The sequence below is a fragment of the Mesocricetus auratus genome, unplaced genomic scaffold, assembly GCF_017639785.1.
Source record: "Mesocricetus auratus isolate SY011 unplaced genomic scaffold, BCM_Maur_2.0 Super-Scaffold_100013, whole genome shotgun sequence".
In the NCBI taxonomy this organism is placed as follows: Eukaryota; Metazoa; Chordata; class Mammalia; order Rodentia; family Cricetidae; genus Mesocricetus; species Mesocricetus auratus.
The window spans coordinates 54,560,149-54,577,474 of NW_024429196.1; the positions used below are offsets into that span (position 1 = coordinate 54,560,149).

Consider the following 17,326-nt stretch of genomic DNA (forward strand, 5'->3'; position numbering starts at 1 on the left):
ATTTAGATCATTAACAAAGATAAATAAGATCCATTTTGTTCTTTAATGTAACACAAATATATGACTTACAGTACACCTTCATAAGGCAAAGAAATACAGTCAAAGATTCCTACTACATTCAGAAATTTAATACATAACATATGAGGTCACCACAGAATCCATTTCAGTTCTGATCTGCGTGAATGAACCTCTTCAGGACACACTGACATCTGTCAGCTAGGGTGACAACAAAATGCCCACATGTCCAGCTTCTCTACGCATGGCTTAGGTGTCTGCTGTGCTTTTGAATGGATGGTCACATTCTTTATATGTCTTCATGGAAGGTGAGGCTACCCACACCTAAGAATCACCTAGAAAAGCTCACCTCACCAAAATGGGGCAAGAAGACATGTGGGGGACTTCTTACTGGAGAAACTGCCCACTTCAAACTGCACAAGGACATGATTTGAAACTGGAAGCCAGCATCGAATGTGTCACTGAAGGCACTCTGCCATTTGGAAAAGAAATTTTCATCTCAAAAAGTCACAGAGGAGTTGATGTGCAGCTCAGTGGGACAGCATGTGCCTAGCATGTGCAAGGCCCTGGGGTTCATTTCTGGCATGAAAAAAAGAGGGAGGGAGGGAGAAAGGGAGGGAGGGAGGAAGGGAGGGAGGGAGAAAGGGAGGGAGGGAGGGAGGGAGGGAGGGAGGGAGGGAGGGAGGGAGGGAGGGAGGAAGGGAGGGAGGGAGGGAGGAAAGGAGGGAGGGATCATGCAGACAAACAGGTTGGCTGACTCTAAGAGGAATAGCATAATGAAGAAGACAGACTTAATTCTAATTAAAGAAAAGGAGAAATAAGTGAGGAACAAATTTAAAAAGCAAACACTGTCTGAGCTCTGAAGACACCGAGCAGTGAGCTTCAGCCAGTGAGACCCACAGGGATGACAGAGCTGAGCCTAACCGCTGCAGCCCACAGGCCCCTGCCTCCCCCTCTTGCTTATACTTTTGTGAATAAATTTTCCAAATGAGCCGGCCCACAGCCCAAACTAAACAAGCACATTTATGCACATTGGCACGCCATTGCCCAGGCAAGGAAGTAACGGGGAGCAGCTGGGATGCAGGGGGAGGAGAAGGAATGAATTAAGAGCATAGTTTTCATTTCCTTAGTATAAAATCCATATTTTGATTCCAAAACAAGAAGAAAATTGACTATGTTAATTTCCACAAGCATTCACATGTTCTTCAAAACATCAAAGTATTCATGCCTATTTATATTCTTAAAGAAACAAAATAAATTAATATCAGTTGGACAAAAAGCCACCAAAAATAAACTAATGGGTCTCAATACATATGTGTTACCTAATTTGACCTGTAAAGCTTTGCCTTAAGTCCTTCAGGGAAGAATTTCTTGCAAATGTTTCTTATGGAGCAAATGGGAACATAAGCCTTTTCCTCCTTGTTCTTAACTATCATGGCTAAGTGATGGTGTCTTCTAAATTCTGAACATGGACACACTTCAAAGTTATTTGTAGGCTATTTCTCCCTGTGTGGCAGGAAGTGTCAGCCTGTGCCCTGTGGCTTCCATGAGCTTAAGCAAACAGCTTTTCCAAGCATCCAAGGGAGGTGAGCAGAGCCCTCCTGTTCATGAAGAGGGTGGAAGGGAGACAGCCCTCAAAATCCTTGGAAAAGCTGATGACAAGAGCCCCAGAACAGCCAGCCTCCACATCTGAGTCCACACTGGCACCTGGTTTGATTCCCCGACTTTGCAAAGCTCCTTTCCAACCAAAGCTGACATCTAACAAGGTACTTCATGTGGGTGTGGATCCAGGGCACAGGCAAAGCCAGACTGGTCATCTCCTGAGCCTCTGTAACTCAGTCTGCAATCACCAATTTGGTGACTGAACTCGGCTATAAAATGCTGCTGTTGGGCCGGGCGGTGGTGGCACACGCCTTTAATCCCAGCACTCGGGAGGCAGAGGCAGGTGGATCTCTGTGAGTTTGAGACCAGGCTTGACCGACAGCCTCCAAAACAATACAGAGATACAGAGAAACCCTGTCTCGTAAAACAAAAAAAAAATGCTGCTGTTGGACCACTGGTGTGGGGCTACCCACCTTCCTATCCAGATGCCCAAGCTTAACTGCAGATCAAAGAGCCACTCTCAGATGTCTGCTTTCTAAACCTTGAAAAACAAAAACTAAAAAAAGCATGCTCACTAATTGTGGGATCATCATGTAGGTTCAGGTGGCCCAGAAACCATGCCTGTATTGTGACCTAAGTTGTCACTTCCACGTGTGGTGTGCCCAAGTGTCTGCCAAGCTGATGTCTTACAGAAAATGTCTGCCCCAGACTGGGGGGAGAGTTCATGCCTAGAACTGAAAATGCCCTTCCATGCAGGGTTTCCAACCAGACCCTCATGTCCCATTTAGCATTTGAGTGAATGCCAGCCTGCTGTGGTCAAGGAGGATTAATGCATGCACTGGCTTGTATTTTTTTCCACACTCAGTGAACAGCATCAGCTAAGCATAGCACAGTAATAGAATATTGAAATCAGAGCTCCCTCCACCCATCCTTGCTCCTGTGTGTGTGTGTGTGTGTACATTTTCTTTAAAAAAAGAAGAAAGGAAGGAAGGAAGAAGAAAGAAAGAGAGAGAGAGAAAGAAAGAAAGAAAGAAAGAAAGAAAGAAAGAAAGAAAGAAAGAAAGAAAGAAAGATTTTAAGCTTAATAGGAATATGAGAAACCAACCTTGGATGAATGAATGGGCCAAAGGAGGAAAGACACGTGTTGCAGAATGAGGACACTGTCTGGAGGAAGAAGATTTTTACAACTATCCCAACACCACAATGGGTACTAACCTTCACTAAATGCACCTACTTCCCCTTTACTTCAGAGTTGGGAATAAAAATACTGTAAGGAGGCATTAGTTACTGGTAGGCATGCTTACAGTGTAAGGGTTTGATGATTAGCCACTAGGTTATTCTGACCTCTGTAATTTGTGGTATCAAATTACAGCTAAAAATAGGGGCATTATTTTGCTGAGCTAAACACATCAGCTGTTTGGAAATGAGAGGCTGGATGCACAGTGCAATTTCAGGGAGCTTTGCAAAGTGTTATCTTCATACCAAAATGTTGCTCCTTTTGCTTTCTATAGCCCCAAAGGTTTCTGTCCCCTAAATGCCACCTACTGTAATGCTCATGTTCCTTTTTAAATATCTCACAGCCCATGAGCTAGGAAATAAGAAGTTTGCATCCAATGCCAGGCATGACGGTATGTGCCTTAATCCCACAACTCTGGAGCAGATGCACGTGGATACCTATGAGTTTGAAGCCAGCCTGATCTACATAGCAAGTTGCATCCCAGCCAAGGCTACATAATGAAACCCTGTCTCAAAAACAAAACAAAAAGAAAAGCTTACAACCAGAAACCAGTTTTGTCTTATCACCTTACAGCTGTTGACTCTTGTGAGAATTTGCAGTGCGAATTTGCATAACTATGATTACTGGTCTTCTAGATGTTCGTTTACTTAGCAGCACTGGAATACGAGCATTGTCCTTCCTCAGGATGCACAGATCCATTTCCTAGTGGCTTGAGGGAAGCTCTTGTGACTATCCTTTGAAGGCTGTCATTTTAAGGACTAACCACAAATAGACACCCTTGCTTCACCTCCCAAGCCACCATGTTTAATGGGGATGGACTTGCCTGTTCAACCAAAGCAACGGGCACTCTGTGAAAAGTGTGTTATGAACATGGAGTCAGCTACTAGGTAGAAACTGCTGCACTCGGGAGAACGTTAAGAATGCATGGAAGGTGCCATGTGTGTAGTCTCTTGCCTTAGAAGCCTTTTGTTCCAGCAAGCTAATTATCCATCGGATTCATCCCATTTCAGACCACATAGAAATACAAATCAAAGTGTCCAAATTTTAGAATTTTTCTGGTCATATAATTGTCCTCTTGAGAAACACAGTGCAATGACCGGAAGCCATTTTCTCTCTCCAAATGCATCCCCCATAGTTATACATCTCAAGCACTGCTTTGGTAGTCTGAGAAACAGCATTGTATACCCACTGCTCCACTAACATCCAAAACTAAAGCAGACATCAGAACACAAGAAGCCAAGAAGACAGAGCGTCATCTCCCTCTCTGTGCACTAAGTGGGATGTAGGCATCTGCCTGAGCCCCTAGGGGGCTGCTCTGGGTCACCCACTAAGCACAGCAAAGCCTCTCTCTGAGTTCAAGTTCAAGGCCAGCCGCAAGTGCTACAGCTGCCAGTCATCACAGGGGTCAAGGCACCAGAACTGCTGATATTTCCAGAAGCCTTCTCAAAGCAGAAGCAACCGCAGCAGTTTTCCTACAAAGCAAACAAAATACCACTCTTGTTAATTCAGCAGGACTTTAAAATTGTAATTAGCCAGTTGTGCCCCTTAGGAAAACCACAGATGACTTTTCATAATGTATGTGTGTATGTGTGAGACAGAAAGAAAACGTTTGACAGATTCCACTGCTCACCAGGGCTGGCTGCTTTTCTGAGTCCCTGTGAGTATTTTAACATTATTTGCAATATGGGAGGACAAGGCCCTCTTTGTTCCTTTGACCCACAGTCACTCCTATGCTGTTGTCATCAGTCCACAGCCAGTCTGAGAATTTGGGCCAGGCAGGGGATTCAGTCCCCAGTATCTGGGGGGGGGGTTCCTCACTGACCCTCTCACAGATGCCAAGATTTACAGAAGCCAAAATCCCTTACATAAAGTAGCACAAAACCTATGTAGAACTCACATACAGCTTCGCACATGTCTAAAATCATGCCTAGGTGACTAATAATGCCAGCAATATAAGCTTTGGTGAATAAGTATGGCCCATTGTATAGAGAATGACAAGTTCCCCATTTTTCCCTACAATTTTTCTCTTTCTACAAATATTTTCTTTTTTAAAAAATAATTTATTTAGATGTATTTTACGTGCATTGGTGTGAAAGTGTCAGATCCCCTGGAACTGGAGTTGCACACAGTTGTGAGCTGCCATATGGGTGTTGAGAATTGAACTCAGGTCCTCTAGAAGAGCAGTCGGTGCTCCTAACCATTGAGCTATCTCTACAGCCTTCCAAATATTTTCTATCTACAGTTGAATGGATCCAAGGATAAGAGCTGGCCATATTCTGATCAAGGTTTGTACATTGTTGCTACCCGAACTCACTTTCATGCATCATCTAAATTCTTATGCCTCCTAAATGGGAGAAGACTCAAGGTTGCGAACAATTGGCAGAGAGCCACCAGGCTGGTCTTAGTATTTTATTGGTACATCAAGAAACCTCTAACAAACTAAGACTTATGTGCCTCGATGATTTACATTGCAAATTGTGTCTTATTCATAGAACCTACATCTCTTTCTTTTCCACAAGAAAAATCTTTAACCACCAGGTTTTTTAAAATATTCATCTCAAACTTAGTTTCACTTATAAGTTCTTGCCAAAAGCCTCATTCACCTTCTCAAGAAGGTTTGCTCAGTGTCGATACTAGCCTATACACACACACACACACACACACACTCACACAGACACACACACTCACACACACAGACACACACTCACACTCACTCTCTCTCACACACACACACACTCACACACTCACTCTCTCTCTCACACACACATTCACACACACACAGACACACACACTCACTCTCTCTCACACACACACACTCACACACACACTCACTCTCTCTCACACACATTCACACACACACTCTCTCTCTCACACACACACATTCACACACACACACTCACTCTCTTTCTCTCTCTCTCACACACTCACTCTCTCTCTCACACACACACACTCTCTCTCTCTCATACACACACACACACACACACACACAATCCTTTTTCTTTTTGTGTGATGAACAACATTGAACCTAGGGCTTTTCACATACCGAGTGAGCTGTATCAATGAGCTGTGGCCTCATCTCTCTTTTACAATTTTAAAACTTGAGACAGGCTTTTGTAAGTTGTCTGGTTGGACCTTGAACTCATTCTATAGCCCAGTCTGGTCTTGAGTTTGCCATCCTGAGTTAATACTTTAAACTTAAATTTTAATTTAAAAATAGAGGCACCATGGTAGACCTCATGTGCATTAATCATGAGCCTGGGCTCTACCCCTACAATTGAGACTAAAGAGAAAGCAAACAAATAATGAAGCCGGCTGATTGTGTAGATCAGAAATCATTCTTCCTAGGCTGCAAGGATCCTCGAAGGCCAAAGGGGATTAGAGGAGCCCAGGGAAGAGAGACAGGCAGCCCTAGACCATCAGGAAGCAACCTGTCTGAGCTCAGCAATTCCAGCGGTGTACCCAGTCATATGGTGTGACCAACTCAGTGCTTCCGGTTCTGTCCCTTCATGGGCTGCACTGTCTTCCATCACACTGGGTTCAAAGTGACAGCTGTGGCATGGAAGGATTTTACCTCCTCCCACCACCATTTCCGCTTCCTTCTTTCCCCACAGACCCTGGCGACAGGCCCGCCTTGGAATGCAACCTCCTGTCACCCAGTGCATTCATTCCCACCAGGCCTCAAAAGTGAGTCCAGTGCTCTCTGTGGGAAGGTGGTTTGTGGCAAACCCTGGGGGTTTGTGGTAGCTGGGGATAAACTGCTTCTAAAGGAAAGGGCTGGGGAGAGGGGAGATGGGGATTGGTGCTGCCTGCTTGCTTTGGGGTCCTGGCTGTTCACAGCTGTCAGTGCAGACTGTGGCTGGGTGCTGTCACTTAGGCCTGGGCTCCTATGTGCCTTAAAGTGATACCTTCCTCTACCTCCTCTCACTTTACGGCCCTAACCATTTTTCACAAACAAGAGTGGCCCTGTAAACACAAAGCCCAAACCTCCTATTTGACTGCCCATCGATTTCTAAATAAATGACAGACTACCCTGACAAAGAAGGCTAAGTGCTTTCCAAACCTCGGTTTGAGCCTTTGACTATAATATACTGATTTATTCCCTCTGCATCTTATTCTCTAAAAGATTCAAGGTCACTTAAAAGACTATATCCTGGCAGACATACAAGCAGAAACCCTAGGCCCAGAAAAATTCAGATCAGAATGAAAGATTAAAACCAGCAAGAGCTCAAGGTTAGAGCACTTGCTTAGCATACATAAGGCTCTGGATTTGTCCCAGGCACCACAAAATGAAAAGCAGGTAGGGAGAGGGGCAGAAAGACCAGTTGCCCATTGCAAATGTAATTTTATTTGTTCCCATGGGAGGAGGTGGGGGAAACTTGAGACCAACCTTTTTAGTAGACTCCTTCCGGGAGTTACTTGGTCGTGAGGTTCTGAGCACCAGAGTTACAGTTCTTCTAGGGAATCAAAACATTGGAGGAGGGATTAGAACAGCTTTTATCAGTTTCTGACTTACAATAAGAGCATGTGAAGAACTGATCATTTGCTTCTGAATTCGTGATGATCTTCCAGAGACATCCAAGAGGATAAAATTGTCAGCAATCTTCTTATAGACACACCTGTTCCTCACTCTGCTATGACATCCTGTCACCAGTTCCCTTCCTTCCACTGAAGCCCAGGGTCAACCCACTTACTCCCTCATTGAATCTAGTTTACAAATGTGTGTTTGCCCAAAGCCCACTTTGGCAAAACAAAAGAGTCAGTACTCATGACATTGGGGCTATGACAACTAACGGGCATGGCTGCTTCTGGCTAAGGTCAGTGTAGTAGATAAAGGAATGGTAAGGGGCATGGGAAGATTTAAGAAGATAGATAGATATTTTAGTACAAGGTAAATTCTTATTTTAGAGAACATATAAGTATCAGATTATTTCAAAGGTAAATATGCAAAAATTTAGTATCAACACAAGTTTAGTAACCCTAATCCAAAAATCTAAAATTTAAAATGCTTCAAAATCTAAAGCTTTTTGAGTTCCAACAACATAGCTCCATAAGTAGAAAATTTCACCCTTGACTTTGCGTGCTAATAGTAAAACTGCAGGTGCACTGAACACAATGCACACTACTTCCTGAAGACGGAATGTATAAAGTATACATAAGCCAAGTGAATTCAGTCAAGATTGGGTCCCATTCTTAAGACATATATATATATATATATGTGTGTGTGTGTGTGTATGTATATATATATAATTACATAACATATAATTATATAATATAGTATATAAGGTTTATATATAATTATATATAATACAATCTCATATTGGAAATATTCCAAAATATGAAGAGATCCAACATTTGAAATACTTCTGGTCCCAAGCACTGTAGATAAGGGATGCTCAACCTATATTTTATTGAGAAATAAAATGTACTGGTCATATTTAGGCACCCAAGAACACCAAACATATATAGTATTAGAGTAGGTCTGGAAACAAGCTCCAAGCCAGTTCCATACATCAGAAGTGTGATAAAGCTATGTCCACACTCCAGCACTTCCCTGTCCCCAACTTAGTGATCTCATCTACACAATGGCAATAGTAATAATGCCAGAGTTATGAGGTCAGAGTGAGGGTTACATGTGCCAATCTTTGTAAGGCAGTTACAGTCAGCTCCATGCAGATACATCTTTAATAATAACTAGACTTATGCACAGAGATTTTAAAAATTATTTTCTTGTGATATCAATTTGCTTCAGGTATCACCAGTTGGGTGTGATAACAAAAAATGATTTTTATAGTTGTGATCACATAATTAAAATATTTTTGAACACTTTTTAGTCTGTATAATGTCATTAATTCCTCATTGTGGTTTCTATATTGTCCTGACATGTCAAAGTGTATTTAGACTCCTGGTTAAAAATACATTGGTGGAAAATGGACTCAAAATAGGTTGGTCACCCTAATAAGCAGTTTATGCAGTCTGGGTGAGGTACTGGCTAGGTAATAAGTCTATTTTTATTTGGCATCAGTACCAATTATCAAGGAAAGGTATATTCAGACACAAATAAAACTCAATACTGATGCTGAATTTAGATGTAGATTTAATTTCAATAAAAACTGTCTGTGGAAAAAGTGAGAACCTAGAGTAGTCATTCCAAGATTTGCTGGTCAGAGAGAAGTTTCTTTCCAAACCCCAGGGAGTGTGGACGATGAAGAGAAGAGCAGGAGTAAATGGAAATGTGGAGAGTGTGTGCTGGCCCAGGCCTGGCACCAGCTACCCAACCAATGCACACAGCAGAGACATCCTTATAAGGTAGAAGCTGGAGAGGGGGTTGCTTACTATCTCCATGTTCATCTATCCCAGTTAAGCCTAAGCATTGAGTAAAGCTACTCAAAGTGGTGTGTCTGCTCTTGTATTAGCTCAAAAAAACCATGGTTATTTGGAAGGAAAAAGCATATGAGGCAGAGAAGCCAATTAGGAGGCCACTGTAGCAATTCAGGGAGCAGGTGTTCTGGGCCAGGGCAACATGGGCTGAAGAGAGCTGGAGATATTCGTAATTCAATAAGAACACACAAGGTACAGAACTTGAGGTTAATGAAATATGTAATGGGGGACGGAGACAGGAAGGAAACAAGAGATGCTCATAAGCTGATTGGTACAGTATAATGGGCATTTTTTGCTGAAAGGATGGTTGAAAGTGAGGTAAGATGGTGATGAGTTTTATGTAGGACTGAGAAGATCCAGTTGGATACATCTAGGATGTATGAAATCTGTACCAAAAAAAAAAAAAAGATGAGGGAGTTGGAATATAAACACTAAGGTGATGGATGTAGACAGAGATATTTCACCCTAAGAGATTAGCATAGTGGGGACTTGACTACCCTCAATAAATACTTTAGTCTTTAGTTTCCAATACAAATCTCTTTCACATATGTTAAAACGTGTGCTCATACCAAGTTGGGCATTAGAAGATCTGGTACCCAGAGGAGAATAAAGTATACAAGGTAAACAGAGAATTTAGAATTGTGAATTTTAGGGACAGAATTCTCCTAAATATCCTATTTAAACCGTTTTTATATTTCCTGAGCTGTATATCTGTGTATGTGTGTGAGCTTGTGGTGCAATACATTGTACAACAGATACAATGATTTCATAATGCTAAAACTAATCTATAAAATATAACATTAATGTCTCAGATAGAAAACTCTAAGCAATTTATTTCTAGCACAAGATTTTCTGTGAGCAAAGACATTATGGGAAATCTCAGCTCAGGCTGAGTTGTCTATAGAATCTGGTGAGACAGGCAAGTGGAAAACGGAGAGGAAACAGGAAGCATGGTCACCTGTGCACTCAGTCTGGCGTGGAGCTTGTGGTCTGACAGCCACGGGTGCTTGAGAGCTTCGCTGGCACTTATTCTCCAACTAAAGGGAAATTCAAAAGCCCGTTAAAGAAACACAGGAATCATGCCTGCATCAGCAACTTCTCTTTGGCTCTGGTCACAGGTTTTGGTGGAGTGGCTAACTCACATTGAAGCCTGTCTTCGGGAATTGTGTGGAATGCGAATGTCCCGATATGAATATCAGCTCTAACAACAGTGACAACATTGGTAATACAAACAGGACCAATAATCAAATTTTTAATAATAATTAAATAACTTTTCAAAAATAAGTAATTATTCTGTGAAATGACATCTGAGCCTCGCAAGTTGAACTCTTAATAGGCCATGAAGAGATAAATGCACATCTTTTAATTATAAGGATAAATGTTACAGTAATTCTCAAAGAATACAGAAGCCATTTGCATGGGAAGTCTTCAATATGTCTGCTAACTTTTGAATGAAGGAGTTTTGGAAACTTTAGAGCAGGGAGAGTTACCTTAATCAGAATATATTAGATTACTTTATAAAGAAACTATATTCTCTTGGAGATGAAAAAGGGGGTAACAAATTTTAAAAAATAGCATGAAAGTTATTAAAGACCATATTGCATCCTAAATCTAAACTTTATAAACTTATTTGGTGTGCTGATAAATATCACATTAAAGTAACTATTCAGATTAAAAACTTCTTGAGTGCAACTTCTGAAAAACATCAAATAGTTTTGAGCAGTCATGAAGCTTCAATGTGGAGGATCATCTCAATACAATTGCTTTATCGGATGTTAAATATTAAAATGTCAGTCTTTACTTGCAATGTAGTTATTGAGAAAAATCACCATTATAGGACCCTGAACATGCAGAAGTTATTAAAAACTCAGCTCCACCTATCTCACATGGTTCTATTTAGTATCCTAAAGTTTTGCTACTGGGTCTCTTGACCTCTCTCCTTGGGGATGGTGCTGAAAGATGATTATTCCTACACTCTAATGAAACATGTTTCAAATCTATTAAGTTATTAAGACTGTACTCATAACTGACGTATAATAATGTTTCAGGTTCATTTTTGGACCCCAGCTACTATTTGATGACAATGATATTTGGCCTGAATTTCATCCAAGTGTTGCTTTGAAGACTCAGTTAGGTGCTCATCTGTCAAAATGTGATCTGATACTTCTTGGATACTAAAGAGCCCCCAGACTGTGGGGGTGAGTGAGAGGGACTAAAGATGCCTGAGTCTAGAAAACCTGCTTCTGGGTCTGCGTTGTACTAGCCATGTGACTCGCAGCCTCACTTTCTTTGCATGAAATTGTGGTGATTATCCCCACATATCACAGCAGTATCCAGGAGTTACACACACACACACACACACACACACACACACACACACACACACACACACAGAGAGAGAGAGAGAGAGAGAGAGAGAGAGAGAGAGAGATCACAGTAAATGCAGAGTTTTTCATCCTCCAAAGTTGAAAAAAAAGTTGGCATTTTTCCATCTCTATACTGTCTAAAATCCATAAATGTAAAACAATAACAACCTTGGCTGTTATTGCATCTAGAAGTCAAGGACAAATAAATTAACTCTCTAAATTGCCCCTCTTCTCAGATTGGTATTATTATTCGCCTAAGTCTCCTCATTCTTTAGAGCAACGGTTCTCAACCTGTGTGTCACAACTCCTTCTGCAAACCTCTATCTCCAAAATTATTTACATTATGATTCACAGCAGTAGCAACATTACAGTTATGAAATAGCAATGAAAATAATTTTATGGTTGGGGATCACAACACGAAGAACTGTATTAAAGGGTCACAGCATTAGGAAGGTTGAGAACCACTGCTCTAGAGACTCAGATCTGGCCCCATTGATTTATGAGCTTATTTGTATCATTTCTTTATTAAAAAAACCCCTATCTTACCAGACATGATGATACATGCCTTTAATCTCTTGAGGCACCTGGGAGATAGATGTAGGCAAGTCCCTATGAGTTTGAGGTCAGTTTGGTGTACAAACTGAGTTTCAGACCATTCTTGACTTACTTCCTAGTGATAGACAGCCAGTTAACTGCTTAAATGAAAAAAATCCCTCAAATCCCCCACCATTACCAGTTACCTAGGCTGTTTCTCTTACTGTCCCAAACATCTTCTTTCCTATTCCTTCACAATCATGAGTTACGAGAGGACGATATAAGGCTATCTGACTGCCTAGAGTGTAAGCTTGGAGGAAGATCACCTTACATTTAGTATCACTCCTGCCCCTTCCCAGCAATGAGATCATAAGCTAACTATACACTGTCTCATCATAAAGTAGTCACAACAGAAACTTCTCCCTCTGGGAATTAAGGGCTGTCATTAAAAGAAATGATGTCCAGAAAAAGCAGATGGCGCTGTCTGGCCCGTAAATGTTGATAGACATGAAAGGGATTAAGGGCAGGTCACCTGAAGGCGACCAGAAGGGCTTGACTGCTGGACCTTCATTACAAAAGTCAGAAAGAGACAAGTGCTTCAGTCCCGTCCAGCCTCATGACTGGAACAGTCCTAGCACAAGGAGGCTAAGTCAAGGATCCAAACCTCATTGCATTCAGAGCCTATATGAGCATTATGGATGTCACTGAGGGAATGAAATCTACCAACTCCAGGATGCACACTGCACCTAATCATCCCTACTCCTCCCACAACATGAGATGAATTTGGCTACCTCTTCTCTTTAATTAGGAGCTTAGAGATGAACTCCTTGGCCTCCTCTGAGATGTCCTGAAATTCTTCATCTTCTAAATCCCACCTGCATGCCAGGATATTGGTCAGAGTCTCTGCATCATTATCACCCAAAAAAGGGGACAAGCCACTGAGTCTACGAGACACAGAATTCAGGGTGAGCATTTTTTCAATAGTCTTTAATCTTTTACAGATACTTTTAGTTGCATTTAGATACCACATCTTCGCAGCCAGGACCATGCCTATGTCTCATATCCCAACTCCCGGGTAAGCAACTACAGATAAACTTGTAGATAAACTTGAATCAGTCTCAAATAATAAAATAAAATTTCTTTTCCAATATTTTACAGCTGGAAAGACAAGTTACTGTCACATACTCAGAAGGCAAACCCCAGAATGTCACTGCTGAGGCGCAATCCAAGTATATCAATGTCTACCAATCCAAAGAGATCAATACCTAAGATTTTTAACTATTTTTAGGGTTCTTAGTGGTATCCTGAGACTCAAAGTGACCTGTGGAGAAGACATGCTTATCTTTTTTTTCTTTCAGATATAGTCGAGAAGGGAATTGACTCCTTTCACTTATAAGACTCAACAAAATCTTAGCAATAAGAAACAACACTGTGTTATTCCAGAAGACTTAAGTCAGGGCTTTCATTCTACTGAAGCCTCCTATAATGTTCCCAGGTCAAGGATGAGTGTGTGAGAGACTGGAGAACTGCTTACAGCATGTATGTGATGACACCCACACTCCACATATCCGTGGGAAAGGAAACAAAATCATAGTTCACAACTTCAGGGGCAAGAAATTCTGGGGTTCCAAAGTTCACCTTCAGCTTCTCTCTGGGTTTGTATCTGAAATTGAGGGAACAAGGTGGGAGGGTTGGACATGTCAATCAAAAATCAAAACTAATGAACATTGAAAACATAAGGCAAAATGAACTTCAGTTATGCAGCAAACAAAACATAAACTTTTTACCAGATATTACATATCTGTGCTAGCGTCAAAAACTAATTAACAGTCCAGAGGTTCAAAAGTAAAAATAAATGCTATAAAACTTTAATATTCCGAAGCAGTTGTAAGAAAGCCACTCTAAATAACTGAAACATCTGGAGAAGATTGTGACAAATACCCTGACACAGTCCTTTACATGAACATGGCAGAACAAACCCTTCCAAGAAGACACAATACTGCAGTAACCCACAGCAATGTCTTCTGGCATTAACGTGCTGAGCTGTTAATACGCCCAAGTAAATTTGTTCCCCTAAGAAATCAGAACCATCTATGTCTTGTTTAAACTGCTAACATTTTAAAAGTAAATCTTTTTATAAATGGAACAGATATAAAACTTACGATAAACACAAATTCTGGATTAATGTTAGTAATAAGTTAGTCCAGTAAGTTAATAAACTTCACTGGACTAAATTTTCATGTCTCATTTTTAATGACATGCATTATAGAAACTTCTCAATGCTTATATCTCAAATCCAAAAGGGTTAGGGTTAAAGTAATTTACATTAAGTTAATTCTAAATGAAGGCATGAGATCTGGGGCATTTCAGATTGTCTTTACAAAGAATGAACTTGCATCCCACCTCCTGCTTCCATCCCTGCACTTACTGCTAAACAGACATACCTTCTGGCCAATCCAAAATCAATAATTTTTATTTGCTTAGCATCCCGATTCACACACAGGATGTTCTCAGGCTGCCAGGAGAAAGAGACACATTAGCAATGAAAACAACCATCTTTCACTCAAATTGTCCTTGAACCACAACTAAAAATACAAGATGCTCAGGAAAATATATCAGGACTTTCACTCAGGGGCTGGTTTGTCTGTGTGGGTATTTTCTCCTTTAATTATGTGGTGGATGAGGTTGTGGGTAGCCTGCCAACCTTGCATTACCCTGCCTGTCCCTCTTCATGGTCTTACAGATTGCCATAATGCACGAGTTCAGGCAGGGGCCTTCTAGAGGAGAGAAAGAGAGAGGAGGCTGTTCCAGCACTTTCTAAATGGACTGGTGGAGCACAGTTCAGAACTGACAGAGCCCTCCTCCTGTTAAAGTATTAAGTGTATTTCCTTCTTGGAGGAATATTTCCCTCAAGATTTACGAGTTCCAAGAGAAAAGGCCTGATTCACTTAAACAGCCACACTGAATACGCAATATAATGTGAACATTTTTGACCTCCAGATTTTTCCCTTGTGCTTTGTCTATGGGAAAGTCACATGCTAAAGGAAGGGTTTTGTCTCCTACTCATTCCTCATCTCCAAAATTCCAAGGTTTTGCTGAGCTTGGTCTCAGTGCTTAAAGTCCTTGACTAAGCGTTCCCTTGGAGTTAGACACTAGTAAAACTTGGCCTTGCTAAACTGACAGGCATGGGGGAGGGGACAAAATCAAGCTACAGCACTACTACTCAGTGTCCCTGGAATGTCCTATTAATGTAGCTATATTTATTGGGATAGAAAAACCTTAAGTCTGGGAAAAATAAGTAATTTCATTTAAAGCCAAGGTCATCCATAAAAAAAGAGAGAAATAGCATTTTGCATTTTCAAAGAAGAGCCAAGAACTCTTAAATTGTAATTTCAACTCCACTAAGAGTTGGGCATAACAAAGTTGCCAGGTACCCGGGATTTTATACCCATCCTTTGCATGGACCACACCCCCTTCTACATCCTGTCTGGTGGAAAGGGGGTCCAAGCAAGGAAGAAACCCAGACACACTTTGTGCAATGATGTAGTGTCTCCATATCAACATCTAATCACCCATTTGGTTGTATATAATATCTTTGGAAGCCCTTTCCTAAAGTGTCTCTAAAGCAGATGTATGAGAGTAAAAGCCATTTTATACAGAGGTGGGTGCCTTACTAGAGTAGCTGGAGTCATGCTTAAACAATGGGTTGAACAAGCAAAAGCTGTCCTAGTATCAAAGAAAAACATGGTATCCTGAAAATTCCTTTGCAGAATATAAGGAAACATCTTTGAGACCACTTAAAAAATAATTTCTATGATACTAAAACTAAGAATGTCAAAATAAATGTACAAAGGAGAATATTTTTAAGTTACTTCTTGACTCCCTGCAGTGATGCGTACTCAATGTCTTCGTCTTTTTTCTTCCAAGGAGCTCTCTGAAGAAACCTAGTCCTTGGTGACCCATACAGCTGTCACCTTTATTATTGACTTTATATATAAACCATAACTAAAACTGCCCATTGCAAGTCTTCAATCAATGCTACAAAGCCACAGATGGAGTCATTTGACTTATGCTAGGTCAGCTCCTGGCTCTAGTTGCCAATCAAATCCCTTTAGGGATATCTGTAGAATATTCACAGTGAACAAAAGTGCTCCTTGAAAATGCACATTATCATATTGAGTTTGTAGACAAGGACTTTACTAATGATTTTTAACCTCTGACTTTGTCGCTTTATGTACCACGTCCCCCTTCCTCCCCTATGCAAAGGTAAATGGGAAAGTCAAGGCACATAAATCAAGACAATGAGGGAATCCAAACTGTAGGAAGAGAGAGGCCCATGGAAATGTATTTAAGGAGGCCAGATTTATTCAGCTGTACCTTCCCTGGAGACTTACAATATATGGTATGTTACATAGAATACACAATTTATCTCACTGTCATGCTGTGCAAACAGGGAAATGAGAAAGTAACCAAGCCACACAAGAAGATGCACTTTATGATACTAACTCTAGTGTAGACTGGATCGGACTTATTAGGGTTGAGTCCTTTTGTTGGTTTTATGTAAAGTGATGTGCAGTCCTGTTCTGGAGGCTTCATAATGAGAGACAGATGAAGAGAAGGAAGGAAATGAACTGGCTTCCCTCATGGCTTCTGATTTGTGAACAACTACCTTCCCTTCTCTTTGGTATTGTAGCACAACCCACTAGCTACCCTGAATTCCATTCTCTATGGCTTCTACTCGGTGTTTTAGCAAATCCATAAGAAAGTAAATCTAAAATAATTTCCTAGATGAAAACAAGAGGCTACTAGGGATTCTTAGAATCTGAAACCGTAGCTGCAACTTCAGAATTAAAGAGTAAAACACTCCCATCATGTTCTCTGATAGGAAAGAGATGGCAGGAATATTGGGGGATGGTGCTGGTTTTAATTCTACACCTTTAGGGAAATGACCTACTATGTTGATCTAATAGAGGTAATTTATAATAATCTCAACAAAAGGCTCTAAAGATGGGCATGCAAATATTAGTCCCTGAAGGTGGTGACAGGAGTTGAGAATAAGATAAAAATCCTGATTTTGCTAGGTGGTATGATATGAATCTGTCGCACCAACTGGGGAGGCTGAACTTGAGAGGATAGCTTGAGCCTAGAAGTTCATGGCTGGGGAAGGGGAAGAAGCAAGACACCTCTCAGAAAC

The 17,326-nt window shown here is 41.0% G+C and overlaps 1 protein-coding gene across 3 annotated transcripts in view; it reads right to left on the minus strand.

Moving 5' to 3' along the window:
- Positions 1–2,128: 2,128 nt before the first annotated feature.
- Positions 2,129–17,326, minus strand: part of Mylk4 (myosin light chain kinase family member 4) — a 79,815-nt gene continuing 64,617 nt past the window's right edge. For 2 of the 3 annotated variants that reach the window (XM_021225027.2, XM_040755779.1), the window contains 6 exons: positions 14,577–14,647; positions 13,667–13,795; positions 12,924–13,076; positions 10,191–10,269; positions 7,242–7,308; positions 2,129–4,326 (listed from right to left, as the gene is read on the minus strand). In XM_021225027.2, coding sequence (XP_021080686.1) covers positions 7,267–7,308; positions 10,191–10,269; positions 12,924–13,076; positions 13,667–13,795; positions 14,577–14,647 — 474 coding nt within the window. In that variant the 3' untranslated portion in view covers positions 2,129–4,326; positions 7,242–7,266. The remainder of the gene's footprint in view (positions 4,327–7,241; positions 7,309–10,190; positions 10,270–12,923; positions 13,077–13,666; positions 13,796–14,576; positions 14,648–17,326) is intronic. The other variant, XM_040755778.1, reaches the window with a different exon arrangement.